A 20,977-nucleotide genomic window follows, 5' to 3' on the forward strand; every position below is an offset into this window, starting at 1 on the left:
AGGCATTCACACTACCCTAGACTCTCTGGCACCCAGGATGTGTATTGGGACCAGACATCCCAGCCCACACCCTGGAGGCACACAAAAGACATGTAGAAGCCCGCAAAAGCATCCGTGTTTCGCGGGAAAGTACATGCCCAAATAAGGAAGGCCCCGGGTCGCTCGACCTGGGGAAGGTGAAGGGAGCAAGACGGTCAGTGGACAGGACAAAGGAGCCTCGTGGTCTGGCCATTTTGGGAGCCAGGCCACCATTTTGGGTTCAGTGCGAAAAACGCGCTCCGAACGCCAAAAGGAGCTCAAAATACACAAATCGATCGCTGCCACCATTCCAGTCCCTGAATGACTTGCACCGATCAAATACCATCCTAAACGAGTATCTAGGGCCTGTAGAAGGCTAGAGACCCAAGAGAGCTGTAACTTAGCTTACAGTGCCCTCTTGTGTCATGTTGCACTAAAGCCGCAACATGAATAAAAAAAACTACGGGAAACAGCGTTCCCCAGTACTGACTGTCTTAAGGGCATGTCAGTTTCCCCGTAAGAAAGGAGCGAAAGCCCAGAGGAGTGCGGCAGAAGGCTACACTTCTCTGGCAAAGTCAAAAACAAGGTGAAAAACAACAGCAAAAAGTTATGGGGTTGCCACATGGAAGGAAAATTACCTACAATTACGAAATCTTTCCTAACAATTATTGCCACTGGTCGGATCACCTACCCTGAGAGAGTGCCTGCAGGTTTCAGATTTTGGTGAACATTGCATGTATCAATCTTGTCTGCTTCGCTGGGAACTGCTGCTCTTCTCACCATGAGTAAATAGCCATTGTTCAGCTCGGATGGGTCACGTGTGCGAAGACCACAAAACTGAACCTTTCTGTCTGCAATTATTGAGGATTTTATACTGCATTTCGCAGGTGCCTCATCGCCTCAGTAATCAGGAATGTTGCACTCGCCCTTGTCCTTGGCTGCGAACAGAGTCTCTGTGGTTCATGCTGCAGAGTCTGCATCTCTTCTTCCATATTTTGAGGCCTATGTCTTCATGCAAATTCACTACAGTTATTCTATAATTTTCCTATAGGTTCTAATATCTTCTATCGAGATTAGAGTCATGATAGAGCTCTATAAATCCCTTATGCGTTCCCGTAGGCCCTTATGATTAGTTGCAATAAAGTGGTCCGTGTTTGCTTGGCTTCCTTGCATTTCTGCATTTGGCTAGTGTGAAGGAAAGGCTTTTAACAGTATGTATGTGTATCTGTCCTCTCTCACAAGAATGTGTAAGCATGTTCTTCGTGTATACAAGTGTGTCTGCGTATATTTGTGCAAGGATGCAAATTTGCTTCATAGCTAACGCTGCCATGTTGTGTTGTCACTAGTGACTCCTTCACGTCTGGACTTTATCATCAGTCAACCTGATCCAGTGATGAGACACCTGTCCCTTCATGGCCATCAACTGGGTATGGTTTGAATGATCGTCTGAGAGAATATCTTCTTCCAAGTGTGGGATAACCTGGCACGCCTGCTGGTTGGCCGAACAGCAAGTTACATCTGTCGGTTCTCCGTCTTCGGGCTGATGTACGCATAGGGGACATGAGGGCAATTCCAGGGACCCCCTCTTCAGTAGCAATGGCGTTGAAAATGTGTTCTAATTTGGCAGCTCTTAAGCAGTGCAATGGAGGTAGTTGATGGGTGTTCATTTATGAGGCAGACGAAATTTTGTAGGGTAGCAATGCTTCTTTTTGGGAGGTCCTTAATTTTTGGAGAATAGATTTTTGGTTTTGCCGAATGTTTGTGGCGCTTGTGGTTTGCCTCACAAAATTGCTGAAACCATTGTTACAGAAGAGAGAGAGGATTTAGGGATTCTGATCTGAGAATATCTGCATCTCGACAAGTGCAGTTTGGCATATTAAAACCACCAGGGCTAAAATTGCCCTAGTGCTAAAAAGGTGAATTTTTGATGCATTTTTGCATCAGGGCAAAGTTTGCCCTAGTGCTAATACCATTTCGTATTAGCACTAGGGAAAACTTTGCCCTGGTGCAAACATTTTGTGAAAATGCATCTTTTTTTCATGAGGGCAATTTTAGCCCTGGTGCTTTTAATATGACAACCTGCACTTGTCGAGGCGCAATGGTTTTTTTAATGTGTCCCATTGTTTTTAAAAATAAGGCAAACTTTGCCCTATTGCTAATACCATGCAACTTTGCACTTGTACCAATGCAAAGTTTCTGTAATCTGGCCCCTGGTTGGCATAACAACGGGCAATGCATTGCATGAAACTGCAAAATCACTAAAATCTCTTTTCCAAACTCCTCCACCTTTCTACCCAATGAGAAGTTCCCCAACACTATTTGCTTCAATCAGCAGCTTTGTAAGCAGCAGGTTGGGTGCTGGGCTTTCCCAACTGTGCAGTGATTTCATATTGGGCTATTTTTTGCTGACATTTTGGCTATTGTTGGGCTACTTTTGACTGCAGATCTGTTTATTTGTTCTCATGAGGCTGCCTTTCCACAATCATCCACCCCACACTCTCTACCCTCCACCCCAACTCTCTCTACCCCCACCCAATCCACTCCCATTGTTTCTACCACACCCACCCTAACCCCATTCCGTGTGCCATTAGGGTTTTATTTGGGCTATTTTGGGCTACATCTGAAGACTGCTTTATTCTTCATGTCTTTTGCCTCCAACCACCTACTATTACCCATCCACCCTACCCAAACTCTCTCTAACCACACTCACTCTCCCACCACCTTATCCCACCCTCTCACCCTACCCCCTACCTCTTTATTCCGACCCACCCAATCTGCACCCTCTCTACCCTCACCCACCAAATCCATTCTCTACCCTCACCCACCCAATTACCACTCTCGCTACCCCCACCCTCTCTACCACCACCCACCCTCTCAACCCCCTCCCTACCACTACTCCCTCTACCCCAAACCACCCACCCAACCCCCGCTCTCTCTACCCCCACCCATCTACCTAACCCCCCCTCTCTACCCCCACCCACTCAACCCACTCTCTCTACCAATACCCACCCACACTACCCCCACTCAATCTACCCCAACCCACCCACCCATACCCCTCACTACCCTCAGCCACCCCACTCTCTCTACACCCACCCACCCTGTGCTCTGCCCCACCCACCCTAAACTCCTCACTCTATCCCCACTCTCTCTACCCCACCCACCCTACCCGCACTCTCTACCCCTAACCCACCCTACCCTCATTCTCTCTACCCCATCCACCCTCCCTACCCCCACTCGCTCTACCCCACCCACCCTACCCCCACTCGTTCTACCCCACCCACCCTTCCTACCCCCACTTGTTCTACCCCACCCACCCTCCCTACCCCCACTCGCTATATAAACTCCCACTCTCTCTACCCCACCCACCCTCCCTACCCGCACTCTCTCTTCCCCCACCCACCCTCCCTACCCCCACTCTCTCAATCAACTCCCACTCTCTCTACCATACCCCCACTCTCTCTGCCCCCACCCGCCCTCCCTACCCCCACTCTCTCTGCCCCCACTCTCTCTGCCCCCACCCGCCCTCCCGACCCCCACTCTCTCTGCCCCCACCCACCCTCCCGACCCCCACTCTCTCTGCGTCCACCCACCCTCCCGACCCCCTCTCTCTACCCCCACCCACTCTAGCTACCCCAACCTCCATACCCCCACATAACACCCACCTAATTTAGCCTGAAACTCTCTACACCACCAGCCCTACCCCCCACACTCTCTACCCCCAGTTACCCACCCTACTCACACTCTCTCTACCCCTACCTACCCTCCCACACACTCTCTACCCCCACCCACCCTACCGCCACTCACTCTACCCCCACTCTATCTACCCCCACCCACTCTACCTCAACTCTCTCTATGCCACTCATCCACCCTACCACCTCTATCTCTACCCCCCACCCACCCTACCTCCACTAACTCTACCCGCATCCACTCTACTGCCACTATCTATACCCCACCCACCCCACCCTCCTCTGTCTACCACCACCCACCCTACTCCATTCACCCTACAGCCACCCACACACCCTACACCTACTCTCTCTACCCCAACCACCCTACCCCCTCTCTCAACACCCACTCACCCTGCCCCAATCTTTCTACCCCCACCCACCCATAGTACCTCCACTTTCTCTACCACCACACACACACTCTTTCTACCCCACCCACTGACCTCCCTTCTCTCTACCCCTCTCTCTATCCCAACAACCCAGCCTACCCCGACTCCCTCTACCCCATCCACCCACTCTACTGCCACTCACTCTACACCCACCCATCCTACCTTCACTCTCTCTCCTCAACCAACCTTACCCACTCTCTCTACCCCCACAACCCATCTTGTCCTCACTCTTTCTACCTCAACCCACCCAACTGTCTCTACAACCCAGCCACCCACCTCACCACCACTGTCTACCCCTCTCATTCTTCCTCTCACACTGTCACTTTATTTCATACCCTCTTACTCTCAACCTTTCCCGCTCATATTTCCTCTTGCTCATCGTAGATGGAACCCTCACTCAATTTTTTCCTCCCTCGCTCAATTCTCCTTAGTCTCTTGCACACCCATGCCCCTTATTGCTTCCACCTTTGAAACGTTGCACTCTCCTCCTTGCAGCCTGTTGCCTATACATGCAAAATGCAAAGAACAGCAGTAAATGCCAAAACTATTGGATGTGCCAATGCTTGTTTTATTAGGAACAGAGTAAGTTAGCGTTGAAATGACAGAAAGAAAAGAGGCGGTGTGGTGTAGAAACGCTACTTTGGAAGAAGGTCTTGCTGAGTGCCAGGGGATAGGTATATCCGGGCACCATTTTTGGCAGCAGCTTTTGGTGGCTAGGAAAGAGGGAAGGGTAAAGTTACGTCGGGATTAGTTAGTTCTGTTCGAACAGACAGCCTAGCCCATGCTAAGAAGGGGGAGGGAGCGGCTTGTGAGGCAGTTAGGGCTATTGAGTGGCTAATGGAACAGAGTTGGTGATGCACTCTGATGGGAACATGGACAATGGAATGGGATGTATTTACAGGAGGGATGTGTGTATGGGGTTTGTATTAGGGAAATGTTCATTGTGTTAACTGATGTGGGGATTAGTCTGTAAGACATTGAGCCAGATAAGAAATGTATGCAAGACTAGACCTGTCACATTAAAGCAGCCTTTTCCACAGCATCGGTTGCCTGCCCAGTGCACGGCCAAAACTGCAATAGTGGCTGTGGTTGTTGTTGCAGAAGCGGTCGCCATCTCTCTCCCTCTGCCAATGCTTCCTTTGCACAATGTCATGGGTTGCCACTTGTTTCTGCGCAGGAAAACCACGTGTGATCCGTACAACTGCACCAATACGGCACTCTTTGTAACTCTCGCCAAGTCTTGCAGTGTCAAACCAGGAAGTGACAGAAGACCCAGCAGTTTGGAAAAATAAATTGGGAAAGACGTTTGTGCTGGAATTTCCGCCTACATTTCCCCGAGAATGAAGGTGTAAGTGAGCAAAAGCGAGTACTTAAGAGTTAACAGAGGTAGCCTTCTAACATAGATGTGGCTGGCCCTCCTCACCAAGCACCCAAAAAGCAGTAAGCAGGAAAACACTACTCAACAGATAAGAGACACTGGGCCTGATTTACAGAAGCATTTTACAATGGCGTAATCCCATTGAAAAAAATGCTTCGTAAGGCCCAGTCTACAAGCCCCCAAATAGGGTCTTGTGGCAGAGGTGGTCTAAAACCAAAAAAGGCCATGCAAATAATGTTCACAGGGACCCCATTTTACACATTTTCAACAAGTCCAACCCTTTTCCTGTGAGAAAATGTGGAAGTAAAATAGGTTAGCACACAAGAGAGGACCAGGATGCAGAGGCCTACCGGGAAACCTCCAGAGTTCCCTATAGGTCTGTAGGCCTGTCTACCCGTCTCTTGCAGTGCACACAATTCCTAGTTCATTCGAAGATACGAGGCAAAGATATGGCTGACGCACTTCCGTTTACATCATGGAAATGTTAACTTCGTAGGAAAGATATGGCTGACGCACTTCCGTGTACATCATGGAAATGCTAACTTCGTAGGAAAGGGGCCCGCAGCCCTCGCAGTTTGGTCGAGCGAAAGTACTCTGTTTCTGACCTTTTCCGGTTGTGGCATTGTCCACGTCAAGCAGCGCAGCCTGGTCAGCAGCCTCTTCCCCGGGCTTCGCACCCCTGGCAGCTGAAGGACAAACAGACCAAAAATTAGTTGACTACTTCTTTTGTGTCCTAATGTCAAAAAACGATTTTTTTTTTTTATAGAGACATTTCAACGCCATATCCATGTCCTCCAAGCTTCACAGTTATATATGATTTTGTTTATTTAAATATGTTTAAAGCAAGTGAGGGCAGGGTCATACAATGCTTTGTCCTCTCGAGTGTTCACATGGTACCAACACGCATGTGGGCCGGCTGATTCACAAAAGTGCTGCGTATGGGGAGGGAATGGCTTATGGGAAGCAAATCTCTCACCCACAAAGGAAGTGCTTGCAAATGCGCCAATCCCGGCATTCATTGCGCCGGCCTCGCCTGCCTGTTGAAGGGGAATGTGCCCGCCCCAGACTACACTGCACAAAATAGAACTACTCGTTCATTGTTTACACGCACACCTCTGTATTTTTCTTTGTGCAATTCCAACTCCCAAACGAAGGAATAAAAGCAAAACTCCCATCACTAAAAAAAATGTCCTGACTAAATACACGTGATTGGTGGACTGAACCCGGCTCCCACCCACTTTGGGGTCAGCGAACTAGTAAGGTCTATTGTCGGGAAGACACTGTGGGCCAGATTGTCAAAACATTTCACACAAGTGATGAGATGCGCTAATTTAGATCCCCCTCCACCGACAACCCTTTGTGCATTTGTACAAAAAAGGGGTCTTTTTTGTGCATTTAAAAGCACATCCCGAATTTACGAACGGGACGCACTTTTAAATGGCCTGAAATGAGGGTTGCCCCCCACCCCTGTGGCGAGAGGCACATCATGAGAGGGTAATTTCTAACCCTGTCATGCTTTCTTTTTTAAGTGTGACAGCCGCGGTATAAACTGCGGCTAGCAAACTTGCATGTCCATCCTCCAAGCAGGGATGGAAATGCTTCCCTCCCCACCCTCAGGCATTTCACCAAGATGGGCCCTTTAACGGCCCGTCTCGATGAAAGGTCCTCCAAGCATCCCCAAGAGAGAGCACATTTCCCAGGCCAGACAGGAGGCCCACTGGCTCCCTGTGAGAGAGCGAATCCTCTAAAACTCTCTCCATCACACACTCCTGCCTGTCTCAAACAGCACCTCCCTACCTATCAGAATCTATTTACCGAGCCACCTCTAAAAGGCCTAAGCGGACCCCACACTGCAACCAACTCGCAGTCCCTTCCTTCAAACGACAAAAACCCAGAGGCTCCAGTTTCCTTGTCCTAGCTCCTAAAAACTGGAATGCGCTACCACCCGCCATCAGGAAAGAGACCTCCCTCATAAGGCCTTCAAACCACAACTTTTCCACGGAACCTCACCGCCTAATGCTTACATAACTGTCACTGCTACTACTGTATTACACTATTGTACTACACACCGTAGACCACTGTGTAAGCTGCTGATATGTAAATTATGTAAACTGTTCTTTTCTGTAAGCTTCAATATGTATAATTTGTTGCGTTCCCAAGCAAGTATCCTGTAAGAGCGCCGTGATGCCCGAGGGCCGTTGGAGCTTTACAAATCCAAATAAATCAAATTAATAAAATGAAGGTGGTTGCTGGGAGCCTGTCTCCCGACACTAAGGTATGCAAGGGGGCAGGACATCGCATCTTTGTGGCACTGTCCAGCCCATCCTGAAATGCTCAGGTCACCTTTGAGAATACGATACGATGACCTGCTATTTCAGCAGTGAGCGCATTGTCTGCACTCCTTTCATTTGCACGTTTTTGCGAATCTAGCCCTGTGTTTCTAAATATGAGGTTCGCTGTGGGTCCTCTTTGACGCAGCTGCCCCTTCCGTCACCTCACAAGTCCCCTCTATGAATTGGGGACTCGCAAACTGTCATCTGAAGGCTCGGAGGTGCAAAGGCAAAGTGCTATCACACCTTTCACACGTGTTGCTAATTAGGGCCATAGTTTTCAACATCTATGATCAAAGAATGCTCTACCGTGTGCCATAAATAACACAGTGTGTCAGAGTTGATTCTATAAGTTAGCTGTACGCAGGGTATCATTTGCCAATCTAGTACTCTTTCTACCTCCCTTCCTCTCTCTGCACTCTTTCTCTCTCTGTCTTTTTGTCTCACTTTATATCTTGCTCTCTCTCTCTGGGAGACAGTCATATTATCAGGTACACGCATGCTAGAGACACTCCAGCCGTTGCTGACAGCAGAGCGACCAGGGAAAGAACAAAGGTGGTGACGTGTTTTTTATTGATAAAAATAGAATAAAAGCAGCAGCGACAAAAAGATCGGTCTTCAAATACCAGTCCAAGGGATACATTGTCATTGCGTGTGCACTGCAGGAATATCGGCAACACCCTGAGGGTGAGGTGGAAAGGCTCTATGGAGGGTGCAATGGATGAGAGGAACAGGCGACAGGGCCTACAAGACTACAACTGTTTTTTTTTTTCTATTTTGTTTTTATTATAGTGTGTTTTTGGGTGATTACATGACCCGGTTATGTCCTATTTACTGGTAGATTTTTCATTTGAAAAACCTGTCCCAGGTTTGGGGAGCGAATTGGGTGCGTGCCTTGTGAGTTTGTGCAGAGGATGTTTGCTCCCAGTACCTGCAAGTGGGCATACATATTCATGTCGATACCCTCTTGCATCTGAAGTGGCTGCGCTGTAGCAGAGAACACAAGGGGCCTGAAAGTACCTTATGGAGGTAGACAAGCTTATTTACTAACCAATTGAATGAATAAGCTGATGATTATAATAATAGTTTGGTGATTTTATAGTGACATTTACAGCCTGTCACTGAGTGGCTTTGAATCAGCAACTTTTCAGTTACGAGCCATATGCATTAACTTCCTTCTCTACAGAGACTGTTTTAAAAACCGCTTCATAGAGAATACCAATGATAGAAAAAGCTCCTTTGTGTTTAGCATTCTCAGGTTGACAGCTAAATCAGCAAAGTTTGGACCCAGGGATCGAACCTGTGTTGCTCTGTGTGGTCTTACTTTCAAGGCGAGCACGTTGCTGCTGAGCTATCCTCCCGAGACTGTGCATGGGAATGTCTTTAATCCCCCCACCCTACCTACTGAAGTACAGCAATTCTCAATCTATAGTCCTACCTTTATGCTAGTGGCTAGCCTCCGTTTTTTATTTTTAAAATCTGGTCACCCAAGTGTTTGTGCATATCGTTACATTTGCCTTAGTGCGCAGAGATGACAAAGATCATTGGCTTTGCTCCAAGTGCGGCCCTTTCCAGGAAGGAAAAGAAGGAAAGACATCTTGAGAGATAAAATGGTATACAGAAATTATAAACTGTCTCTTTTCAAAATCGTGCAATGCTAACGTCAAATAATCACTTCGAGTGTATATTGCAGTCATAATAAGAATGTTACACTTACAGAACACAATATCAAAACTTAGCATAAGCATACACATTGTTTTCTGATAGAAAATTATCATTCAAACATGAACTACCTGGTACACTCCTATTGTACTCTTTTGAAATAACCCTATGAGAATGTACACTCAGGAAAATAGCATCAACAAGAGTTCCTGGCTGCTTAAAAAAAAAAAGAAAGAGCACATTTGGAACATTAAAATGACGACATACCTTTATAATTAATAAATATGCCTTTGATGAAAGGGTTACATACTTGAATCAGTAAGTTCACAATGCACACCGAGTCTTTTGCTTATTTCATTTTTCACAACCCTCATCCTAGCATTAGGGTTTGTAACCAGTAAGCACGTACACTCATTTTGACAGCTTCAATATTGGGATTTGGGGATAACATGTCTGCTACATCTGTCACTTTATTTGGGGCTGGGGCTATCCTGTTACTCATTACCTGAAATAACGTTTTCTCTCCCCCAAACCAGGATCCTAGGTGTGCATGCCCAATCACCAATGCACAAACATCCTTAAAATATATAAAGGATAAATGATATACAAAACTAAAAATCATACATTATGGATACACAGTAAGTGGCTGTCAAAAATAACATAGAGAAACACAATCTGTTCCTTTTTCCGCCCCACTATGTATTCTAAATACATACAAAATCCTGCAGTGCTCATGTAAACAGTGGAGTAACTTTGCTGAAAATGTGGGGGGATGGGGGTCATGACATCTTAATTTATTATTTATTTTTTTTATAACGCACCCAATACCATAGTTTGATTTTTATTGATTCTAAGTTTTTAAGTGTGGGTCCGGGATTCAAACCCGTATTGGTCTGCGTGGTCTTGCTCCCAAGACCAGCTCTTTGTCGCAGTGCTACCCTCCGTTCTAAAGGAAAACACCCTTGTCCCCCCACTAAAAATACACCCATGCATGTAAATGTACCATAGATTGGCCAGAGAATTATGTGATGAAATATAGTGAAGTATAAACATACTTTTAGCGAAACGTAGATATTGTGGCCCATCCTGTCGCAAATTGCTCTGGGACTGCAACAGTTATTTGCCATGAGGGCCCCCAAGTGGGTGGAAGCCCCTTGTGGAGGCTTTGAGGACCAAACACAGATGGGGAAAATCTCTTGCATTCATGGTCGTAATTTTAGAGGGGGGACAGGGGTGTTTGTCCCCCCCCAACTTTCATGACACACTATTTTGTCCCCATTCATTTGGCTGGGGCACCTTTTCTTCAGATGTCATGTCCCCCCCAACATTTTCAGCAAAGTTACTCCACTGCTTGCATTGCCTGATGAAGCAAGAGGCAAAAGCGCTACTTGCAGCGTGGTGGCGACGGAGAAGCAAACTGCATTTTGTGACGGTGGAACATGACACTTGCACGTTGAAGTAAACAGGGCAAATTGGCAGTGTGTGCAGCGCTGCTGCCTTCAGCCATATGTGCAAATAGGCACTTTCTGTAGGTGTCTACAATGTTGACCTTTAAATTCAACCCTTGATTTCATTCCATTCATAAGCATCTCATTGCATGTCCACTCCTCTCACTAGTGATCTGCCACAGGGCTGTTGTGCACTTACATTCCTATGTCTTGATTTTCAAGAGATGTTTGAGTTGATATGTAAGTCCAACACCTTCATCCAGAGGGTTTGTCAACCACGTGGACGCTAGTTATTCCTCCGTTATGCGGTGGATTGTCTTGCAGTGTGTGCACCTGTCTGCAGTTAGCATGGGCGTGCGGACACACCACAGCGGACACCTGTGTGGGATTTCCAGTGACGTTCCACGCCACCGTGTACCTAGTGCAATCCTTTGTCGGAAGCACGTGGTCCTGCCATGTTTGTCCTCAAAAATGATTGTTACCGAGGGATCAAATGTGTGAGTGTATGAGTGTGCGGGTGTGTGTGTGTTTGTTTTGAGGGTGATGGGTGCTGCTGTGCATTAGAATGAATGGGAAATGAAAAGTGGGCACTTCCCCTTGTTTTTGTTCTGCCCTGCAGACAATGTGCACATACCCATGCCATGATCCCTGACACAGAGGCCCCAAAGAGGGGAACATTACCAATATGTAGATTTAACAAATAGCAACACAACCCCCTCCCACCCAATTGGGATGAGGAAATGCTCTTCCTGCGCCCCCAGGTGCTTTGAGATAAGGCAAATACGCTGCATGCACTATAAGAGACCAGAGGGGGTTGCCCTTAAGGTTTCTGTACCATTACATTATCACATGCGCTGTAGGCACAACACGCATGCGAGAATAGCAGCCATCTTAGATATTAGTAGCCATATTGTGGCACAAAGCTTAAACGTAGCGTGACATTCAGCACACCAGGCCTATGCCGTGAACATGAGCATGGGAATAGGCTGTATCCCACACACCGATTAGAAAGGCCAGAGCTGCACAGCCCCGTAAAAAACCTCTGTTGTCCTAAAATGTTGGCAACTTTCGCACCATGGGAAGAATGTGCCCTGCAAGGCCATGGGAGGAGGACTGAGTGTCAGTGAACGGTGCAATCCCATGAGAAGGAGGGCACGGGCCTCCAACCCCCACCAGTCCCATACTAGGTTATAGCACCCCAATCCCATGGCTTTATGACCCCTGAATTCTAACATACCACATAACACCACACCACTAACCATAAACATGTTGGACCCCCGATTGAGCAAAAAGATCAGAAAGCAGGGCTTTCATGCCATCACTTCTAGGTTACGGGATTTGTGCTGCAAGGTGCATGGAGGGATGAAATAATAGCCCAAAACGAGGGTGGGAGACCTTGGAGAGGTGCTGGCCTGCCTTCGAGCGAGTGAAGTGAGTGAGTTAGTGTGAACTCAGCTTCCCCCCTGGGCCCCATGTAACAGCTCATACCAGGTGTTTCGTTACATAGATAAAGATGTATTGCTTAGTTTGCAAATATGTGCCAATTACTCTGCTTTGCCCTGATGACTGATGAAACATTGCCCACGTGAAGGAAGATGGACGGACAGGACTGGGACCAATGGCCCGGCATCCCCTATGGAGCAGGTCGCCCATGTATAGGGTCTCGCCAACCAGTCATGCGGGTTTCTACTGTATGTAATGATGTCACTGATGATGACTTAAGGTTCAGCTTGTGCAGAGTACTTTGTTGGCGCATCTATTTTTGTGGAAATAAACCTCGCTATCCTTGCCAGAGGTGAATTGGGAATTATTTCTCTAGTTCATTGTTTTTTTTCTGGTGTGAGCGTCTAGGGGCCACCCCTACATTTGGTGACCCCCACGTGATGACAGAGGCTTCCAGGCTTCTTCTCTGAAGGGGTCGCGCCCCCCTACAGCGAACAGTCACGGGCGTGCTGCCCGTAGCGGTGTGCAGGAGCTGTTTTCACAGAATTCCTGTCTGCTCTTTGGAGCCAGCCGCGGCTCCTGGGAGGGTGCAGGCCATTGTTGGGACCCTGTGACGGAGGATGTCGGGTGAACACGCAGACTTGAGTACACCTCTTTTGAGGGATAACAACGAGGGCTATGCTGTGAGGGAGTGTCGTGAGTGTAGGAGGAGAGTACTAAGGCCATGTGGTGTGATTTATTTGATTATTCCTATTATTTTTTAGTAGGGCAGGAGTAAAAACAGGAGAGTAGGGAACCTTTCCGAGTGAGGGAAGATGACGCCATGCATTTTGTGATAAGGAGATAAAGGAAAAATGTAGGAGCTCCATATAATTAGAGGGCTGGGAGGAAGAAGTAGTTGTTATTTTGGCTTGTTATTTTAGTTTGTTGTTTTGGTGTACAAGTGACTCGTTGTATAAGAGGTGGAGACCAGAGATGGGCCAAGATTGATAAATAGTTTTCTAGAAGCGTGGAGAGTGGTAGTGTGTGTGTGTTCATGTCTAAATGGGGAGGAGGAAGTGTTAAAAGGGGGCGACAGGGAGGTGGGGACGGTTGACTGGTATTTATTAGGGTGACAAAAAGTGTGCCTAGCATATAATTCTAAAGGTTGAGATTTGTAGCGTGCGCAATTTAAAGATGCGAGGTGGGACACCTTTCGAGTATAAGTATAGTGCATTACCACTGTACAGGGACAAGATCCAAAAATATCACAAACAGTGCGTGGTGGAGACACAAGGGGGGATGCCCCGATCCTAGCCAGAGCAGGGCACCTACAATAGAGGGATATTAGATCACATGAGTACATTCCTATCTGTTAAATATGAGGGTAAACAACTGCAAAAAAGAAAAGAGATATTGGATTTATGGAAGATGATAGAGCATGTGGAGAATCCTGATAGCGGCGGGGGCGGAATATCGAGGGGGCTGCCCTAGATAAAGTGGCAATGGCGGTACATAGGAATGGGGTTCCGCCCACACACACAGTGCTTTATCCATTCACCAGTTGCCCAGCTACTGGATCACAAACCCGCCATATTTTCCCACCCCAGAAACTGCCCCACCACCCTATAAACCGACATCAAGTTCTTTCCCGCGCCAAGACAGCAATGTTCAAAAGGAACTAGAAGAAGCGTTGAAAGCAGCTAGGGTAGAACAAGCTCGATTGAGAGGATCTCAAGAGGGAGGGGGAAAGAAGGGGAGTGGGTTGGACGAATGGAGAGCAGAAGACATTTTGGTTCGGCTAGATAGCATGCCATGAGAGATGTGCACATTGAGAAAGAGGGAGGAGGTGACGGGCGAGCGGAAAGTATAGGGTCCCGGACAGTTAGGTCCAACAGAGGTACAGACAGGGAGCTGCGAGATGATGAATGGGACACAGTTGACAAGGTTGAGGATGATGAAGGGGACGAGCAGCAGGCACAAGAGGTCACGCCATGGTTGGAGACTTTGAGGGGTCCACGATTAAAGAATAGGTACGGCCGAGTAGCATTAGCAAGGAAAAAAGGAAGTGCAGGATGAAAGGAGGGGAAGAGTATGGGCAAGATGCAGCTATTACACATAGGACTCGGGAGAACACATTAAGTGCCCTAGGCACAAATGGCTAAGAACTATTTGATGAAGTTGCTCCCCCACATTACATCTGGGACCGGAAAATGGATTTACGCATTCGAAAAGCAGATGGCAGGGATTCCCTTTGCAGTGGGGGATATGAAGAGCTTACTAGTTGCAATTTGGGGGCTCAAGCAGGAGCGGTGTGGGAGAAAGCAGGGTACCCAGGAGTAAATGATGCACATGATGGCGCGCCCTTTAATAATATCAGAGCCAGGTGTTGGATGTGCTGCACGGAACGTACCCCAACACTCCAGATCTGCAGTCTATCATGCAGTTCACTATGAGGGACGATGAAAACCCTGCGCAATTTATTATTACCGTTCAGGAGGTGCGGCAGGCAGATACGGGGGACCAGTGGGACAGATCAGTTCCTCTTTTTTATTTCATTATTAAAAGGGGTTTACCGAAGGAAGTTCAGAAGGTGCTTGACAAAATAGTGGGCATTGAAGCAAAGGGATTGTCTGAGATTCAAATGATAATAATAAACCATTGTAAGAGAATAAAAGAGCATGAGAAGGAAACAGCACAAAGGCTGCAGACTGAGGAAGTGAAACTAGTACAGAAAAAGTTAGCAAAAATAGCAGTAGAAGAGATGGTACCCTTAAACACGCACACAGAGGCGGCAGAGCAAACATCAGCACCCCCTGAGGTGAGAATAGCAGCGTTTTGGCCAGGAGGAGAACAAGGACAATTGGGGAGGGAGGCCTCAGTACCCCTACCCGGAGTGGCAGCAGGGAGGTCTACAGTGCGGGGGGGGGGGGTGGATTCCGAGGGGAAGGGGGGATTTGGAGATATGGGACCCCGGGGTGCAGGCAAATGTCCCTCATAATGTTGTAGCTGAGGAAAGTGGGGACATTTTGCAAGAGAATGCAGGATCAGGAATGGGGCAGGCTACAACCCATATAGTAACAACTACCACCCACTGCCCCAACTACAGCCACAGGTGCCAACACTGAGGGCAACCACCATTTCCTATGAAATACATCAGGCTCATACCCAACTGCCACCTCAACCACCAGGCGCACAAGGGTGTAACCCACAGATGCTGCAGCCACCTATGGCCCAACAGAATGCCATGTACGGTAGTAGCATGCCAACAGCCAATGCGGTGCTGAATGGCACTGTTGTACCTTAGGGAGGAGTGAGCGTGATGGGAACCAACCCTTTCATGTTCCCAGGTACTACCACTTACCCTGACGAGGACAGCCCACAGAGAACTCTTGCGTGCCCAGTCCTGTCGGTGACAGTCCACCCTGATGAGGAACCCTTGGTGGGCGCTGAGATAGGTAACAAGCAATTCATCTTCCTGGTTGACACAGGTGCCACTAAATCATGCATCAGTGAGGGAGGCTTCCCAATATCAGGTGAAACTCTTGACATGCAGGGCTTCTCTGTGGATGTCTCCAGGGTTCCCTATATAAAGGAACTTGACATTAAAATAGGAGTAAAAGTGATGCATACACCTTTGTTGTATTCTTAGAGTTCCCCCATAAATCCGCTCGGGCGGGACCTGCTAAGCAAGCTGAACATGACCATTTCCTTTACAGACAGTGGGGTAGTGTGCGCCACCCCAGGCATGCGTGTCATAAGAGCTATGATTATCATTCACACACAGGGGAGAGGCCGTAGTTTGTGGTATTCCGGTGGACCAGGACATGTTTGTGTATGGCAGAACTGTGCTTCTTGAGGCTGTGCCCCAAATTTGTAAGGTTTGCTGGCGAGTGCCATCAGATTTCATTTTCCGGCTTGTGGTAACCCCTGAATAAGTGGCAGGAACAATACTGTCTCTGGATCTGCAGGGTCTCGTAGTGTTAGTGAAGATAATTGTTGTCATAGGGACTGATTTAGAAAGGTGTGAATGGCGCACAGTGTTATGCATTGACCCAACAGTGCATCTTAGTTACTGACGCAGTTTGGATGAGGACACACCAGAAGACTGCAAAATTGTGCTAGCAATTTCCATCCCTTGTGATATTATGGTGCAATATTGAAAAGTACAATGCCCCTTGATGGCTCTTATGGCAGCACCCCCTTTCACTTACGCATGACGTAGGGCTCCTGCAAGGAGTGGCTCCAGTCCAAATAGCAATGAAGCAAGACACTGTGCTGCCCCCAATGAAACAATACCTTTATCAGGAGAGGCTGAGGAAGGCATACAGGACACTATTGTGGCCCTGCTAAACCAAGGCATAAGTGTACCCTCCACCTCCCCTTGCAACACAGCGATCTATCTGATAAAGGAAACAAAATGGGGGAGTTAGAGGATGATCCAGGATTTGCGCCCCCTTAATGATATTGTACAGGCAGAATTTCCAGTGGTTCCAAACCCTGCGACAATACTTTGCAACATCCCTGAAAAGGCGACCCATTTTACGGTGGTGGATCTTAAGAATGCCTTCTTTTCTGTTCCCCTGCACACCAAGTCACAATATCTCACTGCATTTACACATGGGGGATTGCGCTTTGAACACACAAGACTGCCTCAAGGGTACTGTGAGAGCCCAAGTATTTTAAACAGGATCCTAAACACTGACTTAGGGAACATTCAGGTTCATAGTACCATTATTCAGTATGTCGATGATTTACTAATGTGCAGCATCAGCGAGCACCATTGTAGACAAGATACAATCACACTCTTACAGCTTTTGACCTGCAAGGGATACAACGTTGATAAAGCCAAATTACAGTATTGCCTCCAGGAGGTGCTCTATTTGGGTCAATTGATCTCTGTGAATGGCAAGACAATTATCCCTGATCGCGTGACCTCTGTGCATGCCACCCCACAGCCCAAGAAAGTGAAGGAAATGCAGACATTTCTGGGTCTCTGCAACTATTGCAGAGCATGGATACTTGATTATGCGACCTACACCCAGCCCCTCCTCTAGTCTCTCAAGGAAGCACAGAAGGGGGACAACAAAATAGTGTGGACAAAGGAAAAGCTTATGAATTTTAATGGCCTCAAGGAAGTTATATCAACGGCCCAGTACTTGCAAATCCAGATTACACACAGGAGTTTTACTTATTTTCTCACTAAAATTGACAATTAATAGCTGCTGTTCTGACAAAAAAGAGCACCATGGGCCACAAGCCACTGGCCTACTACATTAGTATGTTAGATTCTGTGATGCAGGGGCAGTTTGCATGTGAGCAGGTGCTAACTGCTTCTGTGTTTGCAATTGAAAAGAGCTCTACTATAGTCATGGGTTCCTCCATAACTCTGTACATCGAGCAGGCAGTTTTTGCAATCCTAGAGCGATCAAAATCGACCCTAACCACACAGCAGGCATCGGCATACAGGGTCATTCTATCGAGTGCAAACAATCGTATTGTTCGGTGCAAAACAGTAAACCCGTTGACTTTTCTGACAGAAATGTGCTCTGATGAGGTCTTGGCCAATAATGACTATGTAACATTTGAGGGGGCAGAAAATCACAGTCCAAAAGCAGATGACGGAGTGCTCAAGGGTGGTGGGGCTCCTCTTCATTGACGGGTCAGCTATAATTGACCAGGACATGGGATTGAAACACACTGGTGCAGTGGTGGTCCGCTTAGTTGGATGGGGAATTTGAAACACTAGTGCAGAAAAGACTACTGTTGCACTTTTTGGTGCAAGTTGCAGAGTTTATAGCGCTTATGATATGATGTGATAGGTTATTTATAACATGCTTAATACCCAGAGGTTTCAAGCGCAGACCCGGGGATCAAACCTGTGTAGCTTCTTGTCGTCTTTCTTCCAAGGTGAGCACATTGCCCCTTAGCTATCCTCCCGAGACTTATTGAAGCGTTACAAGTGTCCCAGGGGTGTCATGTGACTGTCTACTCTGATTTGGCATACGTCACCACAACAGTGCATGAAGGGTTAGCACGATGCAGGAGGAGGGCGGACTGGTCTACCATGTAAAATGTTGCTTTATCAGACAAACTAATTTACACGCTTACTCAACCAACAATGGTGGCAGTCGTAAAATGCACTGCCCACACAAACAACACAGACGAAGTGTCACTCATTAATGCTGCCATGGATGCAGCAGCGAAAACAGCAGCGTATCTCCTGGTGCCCCAAATATCAGAATAGCCTGTGTTAACACCCAGCACTCAGCAGCTACCATTACCTTACGGTGCCCTACCACTTACGCAACAAATTGAGTTACAGGGTTGGGCACTGCAATAGGAGAAAGACCTTTGGGTTAAAAGAGGGTGCAAGAAGTCCCTGAAAGATGTGTTATGGAGGCAAGGAATTTCAGGAAAGGCAGTAATGCCACATGAGTTACTAGTGGTCACATTTGACCAGTTGCACCATCCATCTCATGTTTCAAAACAGCACATTGCAGAGGACATACAGGAGGACTGGTTTGTCCTCACCCTCCAGGAAAACCTGACTAACATGGTCATAAACTGCACCACGTGCCAAAGTTACAGTACAGGACTCATGTTAAGAACTATCAGAGGTACCTTGCCCCGCCATACTGGGCAGTTCTGCGAGTTGCACATTAATTATGCAGACATGGGGGAAAGGTGCAATGGATCCTGTTACCTCATTGTGGTAGTGTGTCCCTTCTCCAGATGGGTGGAAGCAGGACTGTGTGCACATCCAGATGCAAAGTGTGCCGCAAACTTTTTGGTGCGAGAGGGTTTTCCTCAATGGGGTGTGTGCGATGTATTAAGATCCGATAATTAACTCTTTAAGGAAATTTTGGCATTATTGGGCATCAAGCACCGGATGTGCACCATTTACCACCCCCAGGCCAATGGAATTGTAGAATGCATAAACGGCCTATTAAAGAATACATTGTCAAAACTTTGCACCACTTTAAAGAAATACTGGGTGCAGTGGTTGCCACTGGTGTTATTCAGTTTGCACATGCAGCCCTGAAAAGATCACAATTTATCACCCAATGAGGTGGTAACAAGGCGCTGCATGCATACACCACTCTCCCCTGTTAGGAAAGCATCAGATGCTCACAGGGCAGTTTCTATTTTGGGGGAGGAATTTAAAAGCTATCTGTCCTCCCTAACGAGGGCCATACAATATGCCTCCCAACAAATTTCACAACCTTGGGCAAAGGAAAGGACCGGAGCGACATCAGACACACCAGGAGCATCACCCCCTCTGCAATTGGTCCCTTGAGAATGGATATATGTTAAAAAGATTGTCCACCGCTGATCAGAGCCTAGATAAAACGGACTGTATCAGGTTGTCTACACCACTTCCCTTGCAGTAAAAGTAAAGGATCTTTCTTTCTTTCTTTCTTTCTTTCTTTCTTTCTTTCTTTCTTTCTTTCTTTCTTTCTTTCTTTCTTTCTTTCTTTCTTTCTTTCTTTCTTTCTTTCTTTCTTTCTTTCTCCCTCTCCCTCTCCCTCTCCCTCTCCCTCTCCCTCTCTCTCTCTCTCTCTCTCTCTCTCTCTCTCTTTCTCCCTCTCTCCCTCTTTCTTTCCATTCGTTTCATCTCTTCTTGTTGTGTAATACATCTCTTTTACAGGTGAATTTTGCGATGGACCCTACTGGATCGAATAATTCTGTGTATGTTAGAAAAAGTACTGTGTATAATACAATGTTAAAAAATGTCCTATTCATATATATGTGCACTGCATTATATTGCTTCAGTGTTTTTATGTGTCTATGGGCCTCATTCTGAGATTGGAAGTAGCCATGGCGCTGCCATGGCGCTATTAGCGCCATGGCCGCCTCCAATACCGGGTCCGGTCTGGTTGGATGGGAACTTACCGGGTCATTCCGACCCTGGAGGACCCGGTAAGTCCCCATTCAACTGTCAAGTTAGTCCGACTCTTGATCAAGAGGCCTGGTAGAAGAACTCGAAGAGTAGCCGTTGAGTTCTTCCTACCAATGTGTCCCTTTGTATTTCCAAAATAAACTACAAAGGAACCAATTAGTCGAAAGATGGATCTACTGCAGCAGCTGGAGACAGACACCGTGGAGTGTAGACAAGACAGCCGATCAGGGAACACTGCAGCGGGTGTTGATGTACACTGAGAATATGGGCTGTAGAAGGGAAAGTATATATCAGAAGATTCAAGACATAGAGGGGAGAGACTTCAGGAAGTGACAATAAACGACAATAAGGAAACTTGTATGATGAACAAATAACAAGCAGAGCGACTTACCAATGGGCAGACACTGGGAAGGCACTGTTAGGCAGAAACCTGTGCAGTTCCCTCCGGGACCACTGCAAAAGATTTAAGACCACAGGTGTTTGGCAGTAAACCCACTTGGTAGCAGTCTGTACCACACAGATTCACTTGGTAGCTGTGGCTGAGCAGTCAGACTTCCCTCAAGAAGAGTTAGGCAGTATACAGAGTATTCACAATAGGTCAAAAGAACACAGTAGAACAAGCAAACACTGACCAGAGCTTGGTGTAAAAAAGATATAATTATTTATTTAAAACCACATCTAATAAAACACATTGGCACTAATATC

General features: G+C 47.2%; 1 protein-coding gene across 3 annotated transcripts in view; it reads right to left on the bottom strand.

Moving 5' to 3' along the window:
* The window catches only part of RS1 (retinoschisin 1), a 181,674-nt gene that overhangs the window by 122,714 nt on the left and 37,983 nt on the right, over positions 1-20,977 (bottom strand). For all 3 annotated transcript variants that reach the window (XM_069636854.1, XM_069636853.1, XM_069636851.1), the window contains exon 2: positions 6,113-6,193. In XM_069636854.1, the coding sequence (XP_069492955.1) occupies positions 6,113-6,193 (81 nt within the window). The remainder of the gene's footprint in view (positions 1-6,112; positions 6,194-20,977) is intronic.

This window comes from Ambystoma mexicanum, chromosome 7p (assembly GCF_040938575.1).
Source record: "Ambystoma mexicanum isolate Mex_15411 chromosome 7p, UKY_AmexF1_1, whole genome shotgun sequence".
NCBI lineage: Eukaryota > Metazoa > Chordata > Amphibia > Caudata > Ambystomatidae > Ambystoma > Ambystoma mexicanum.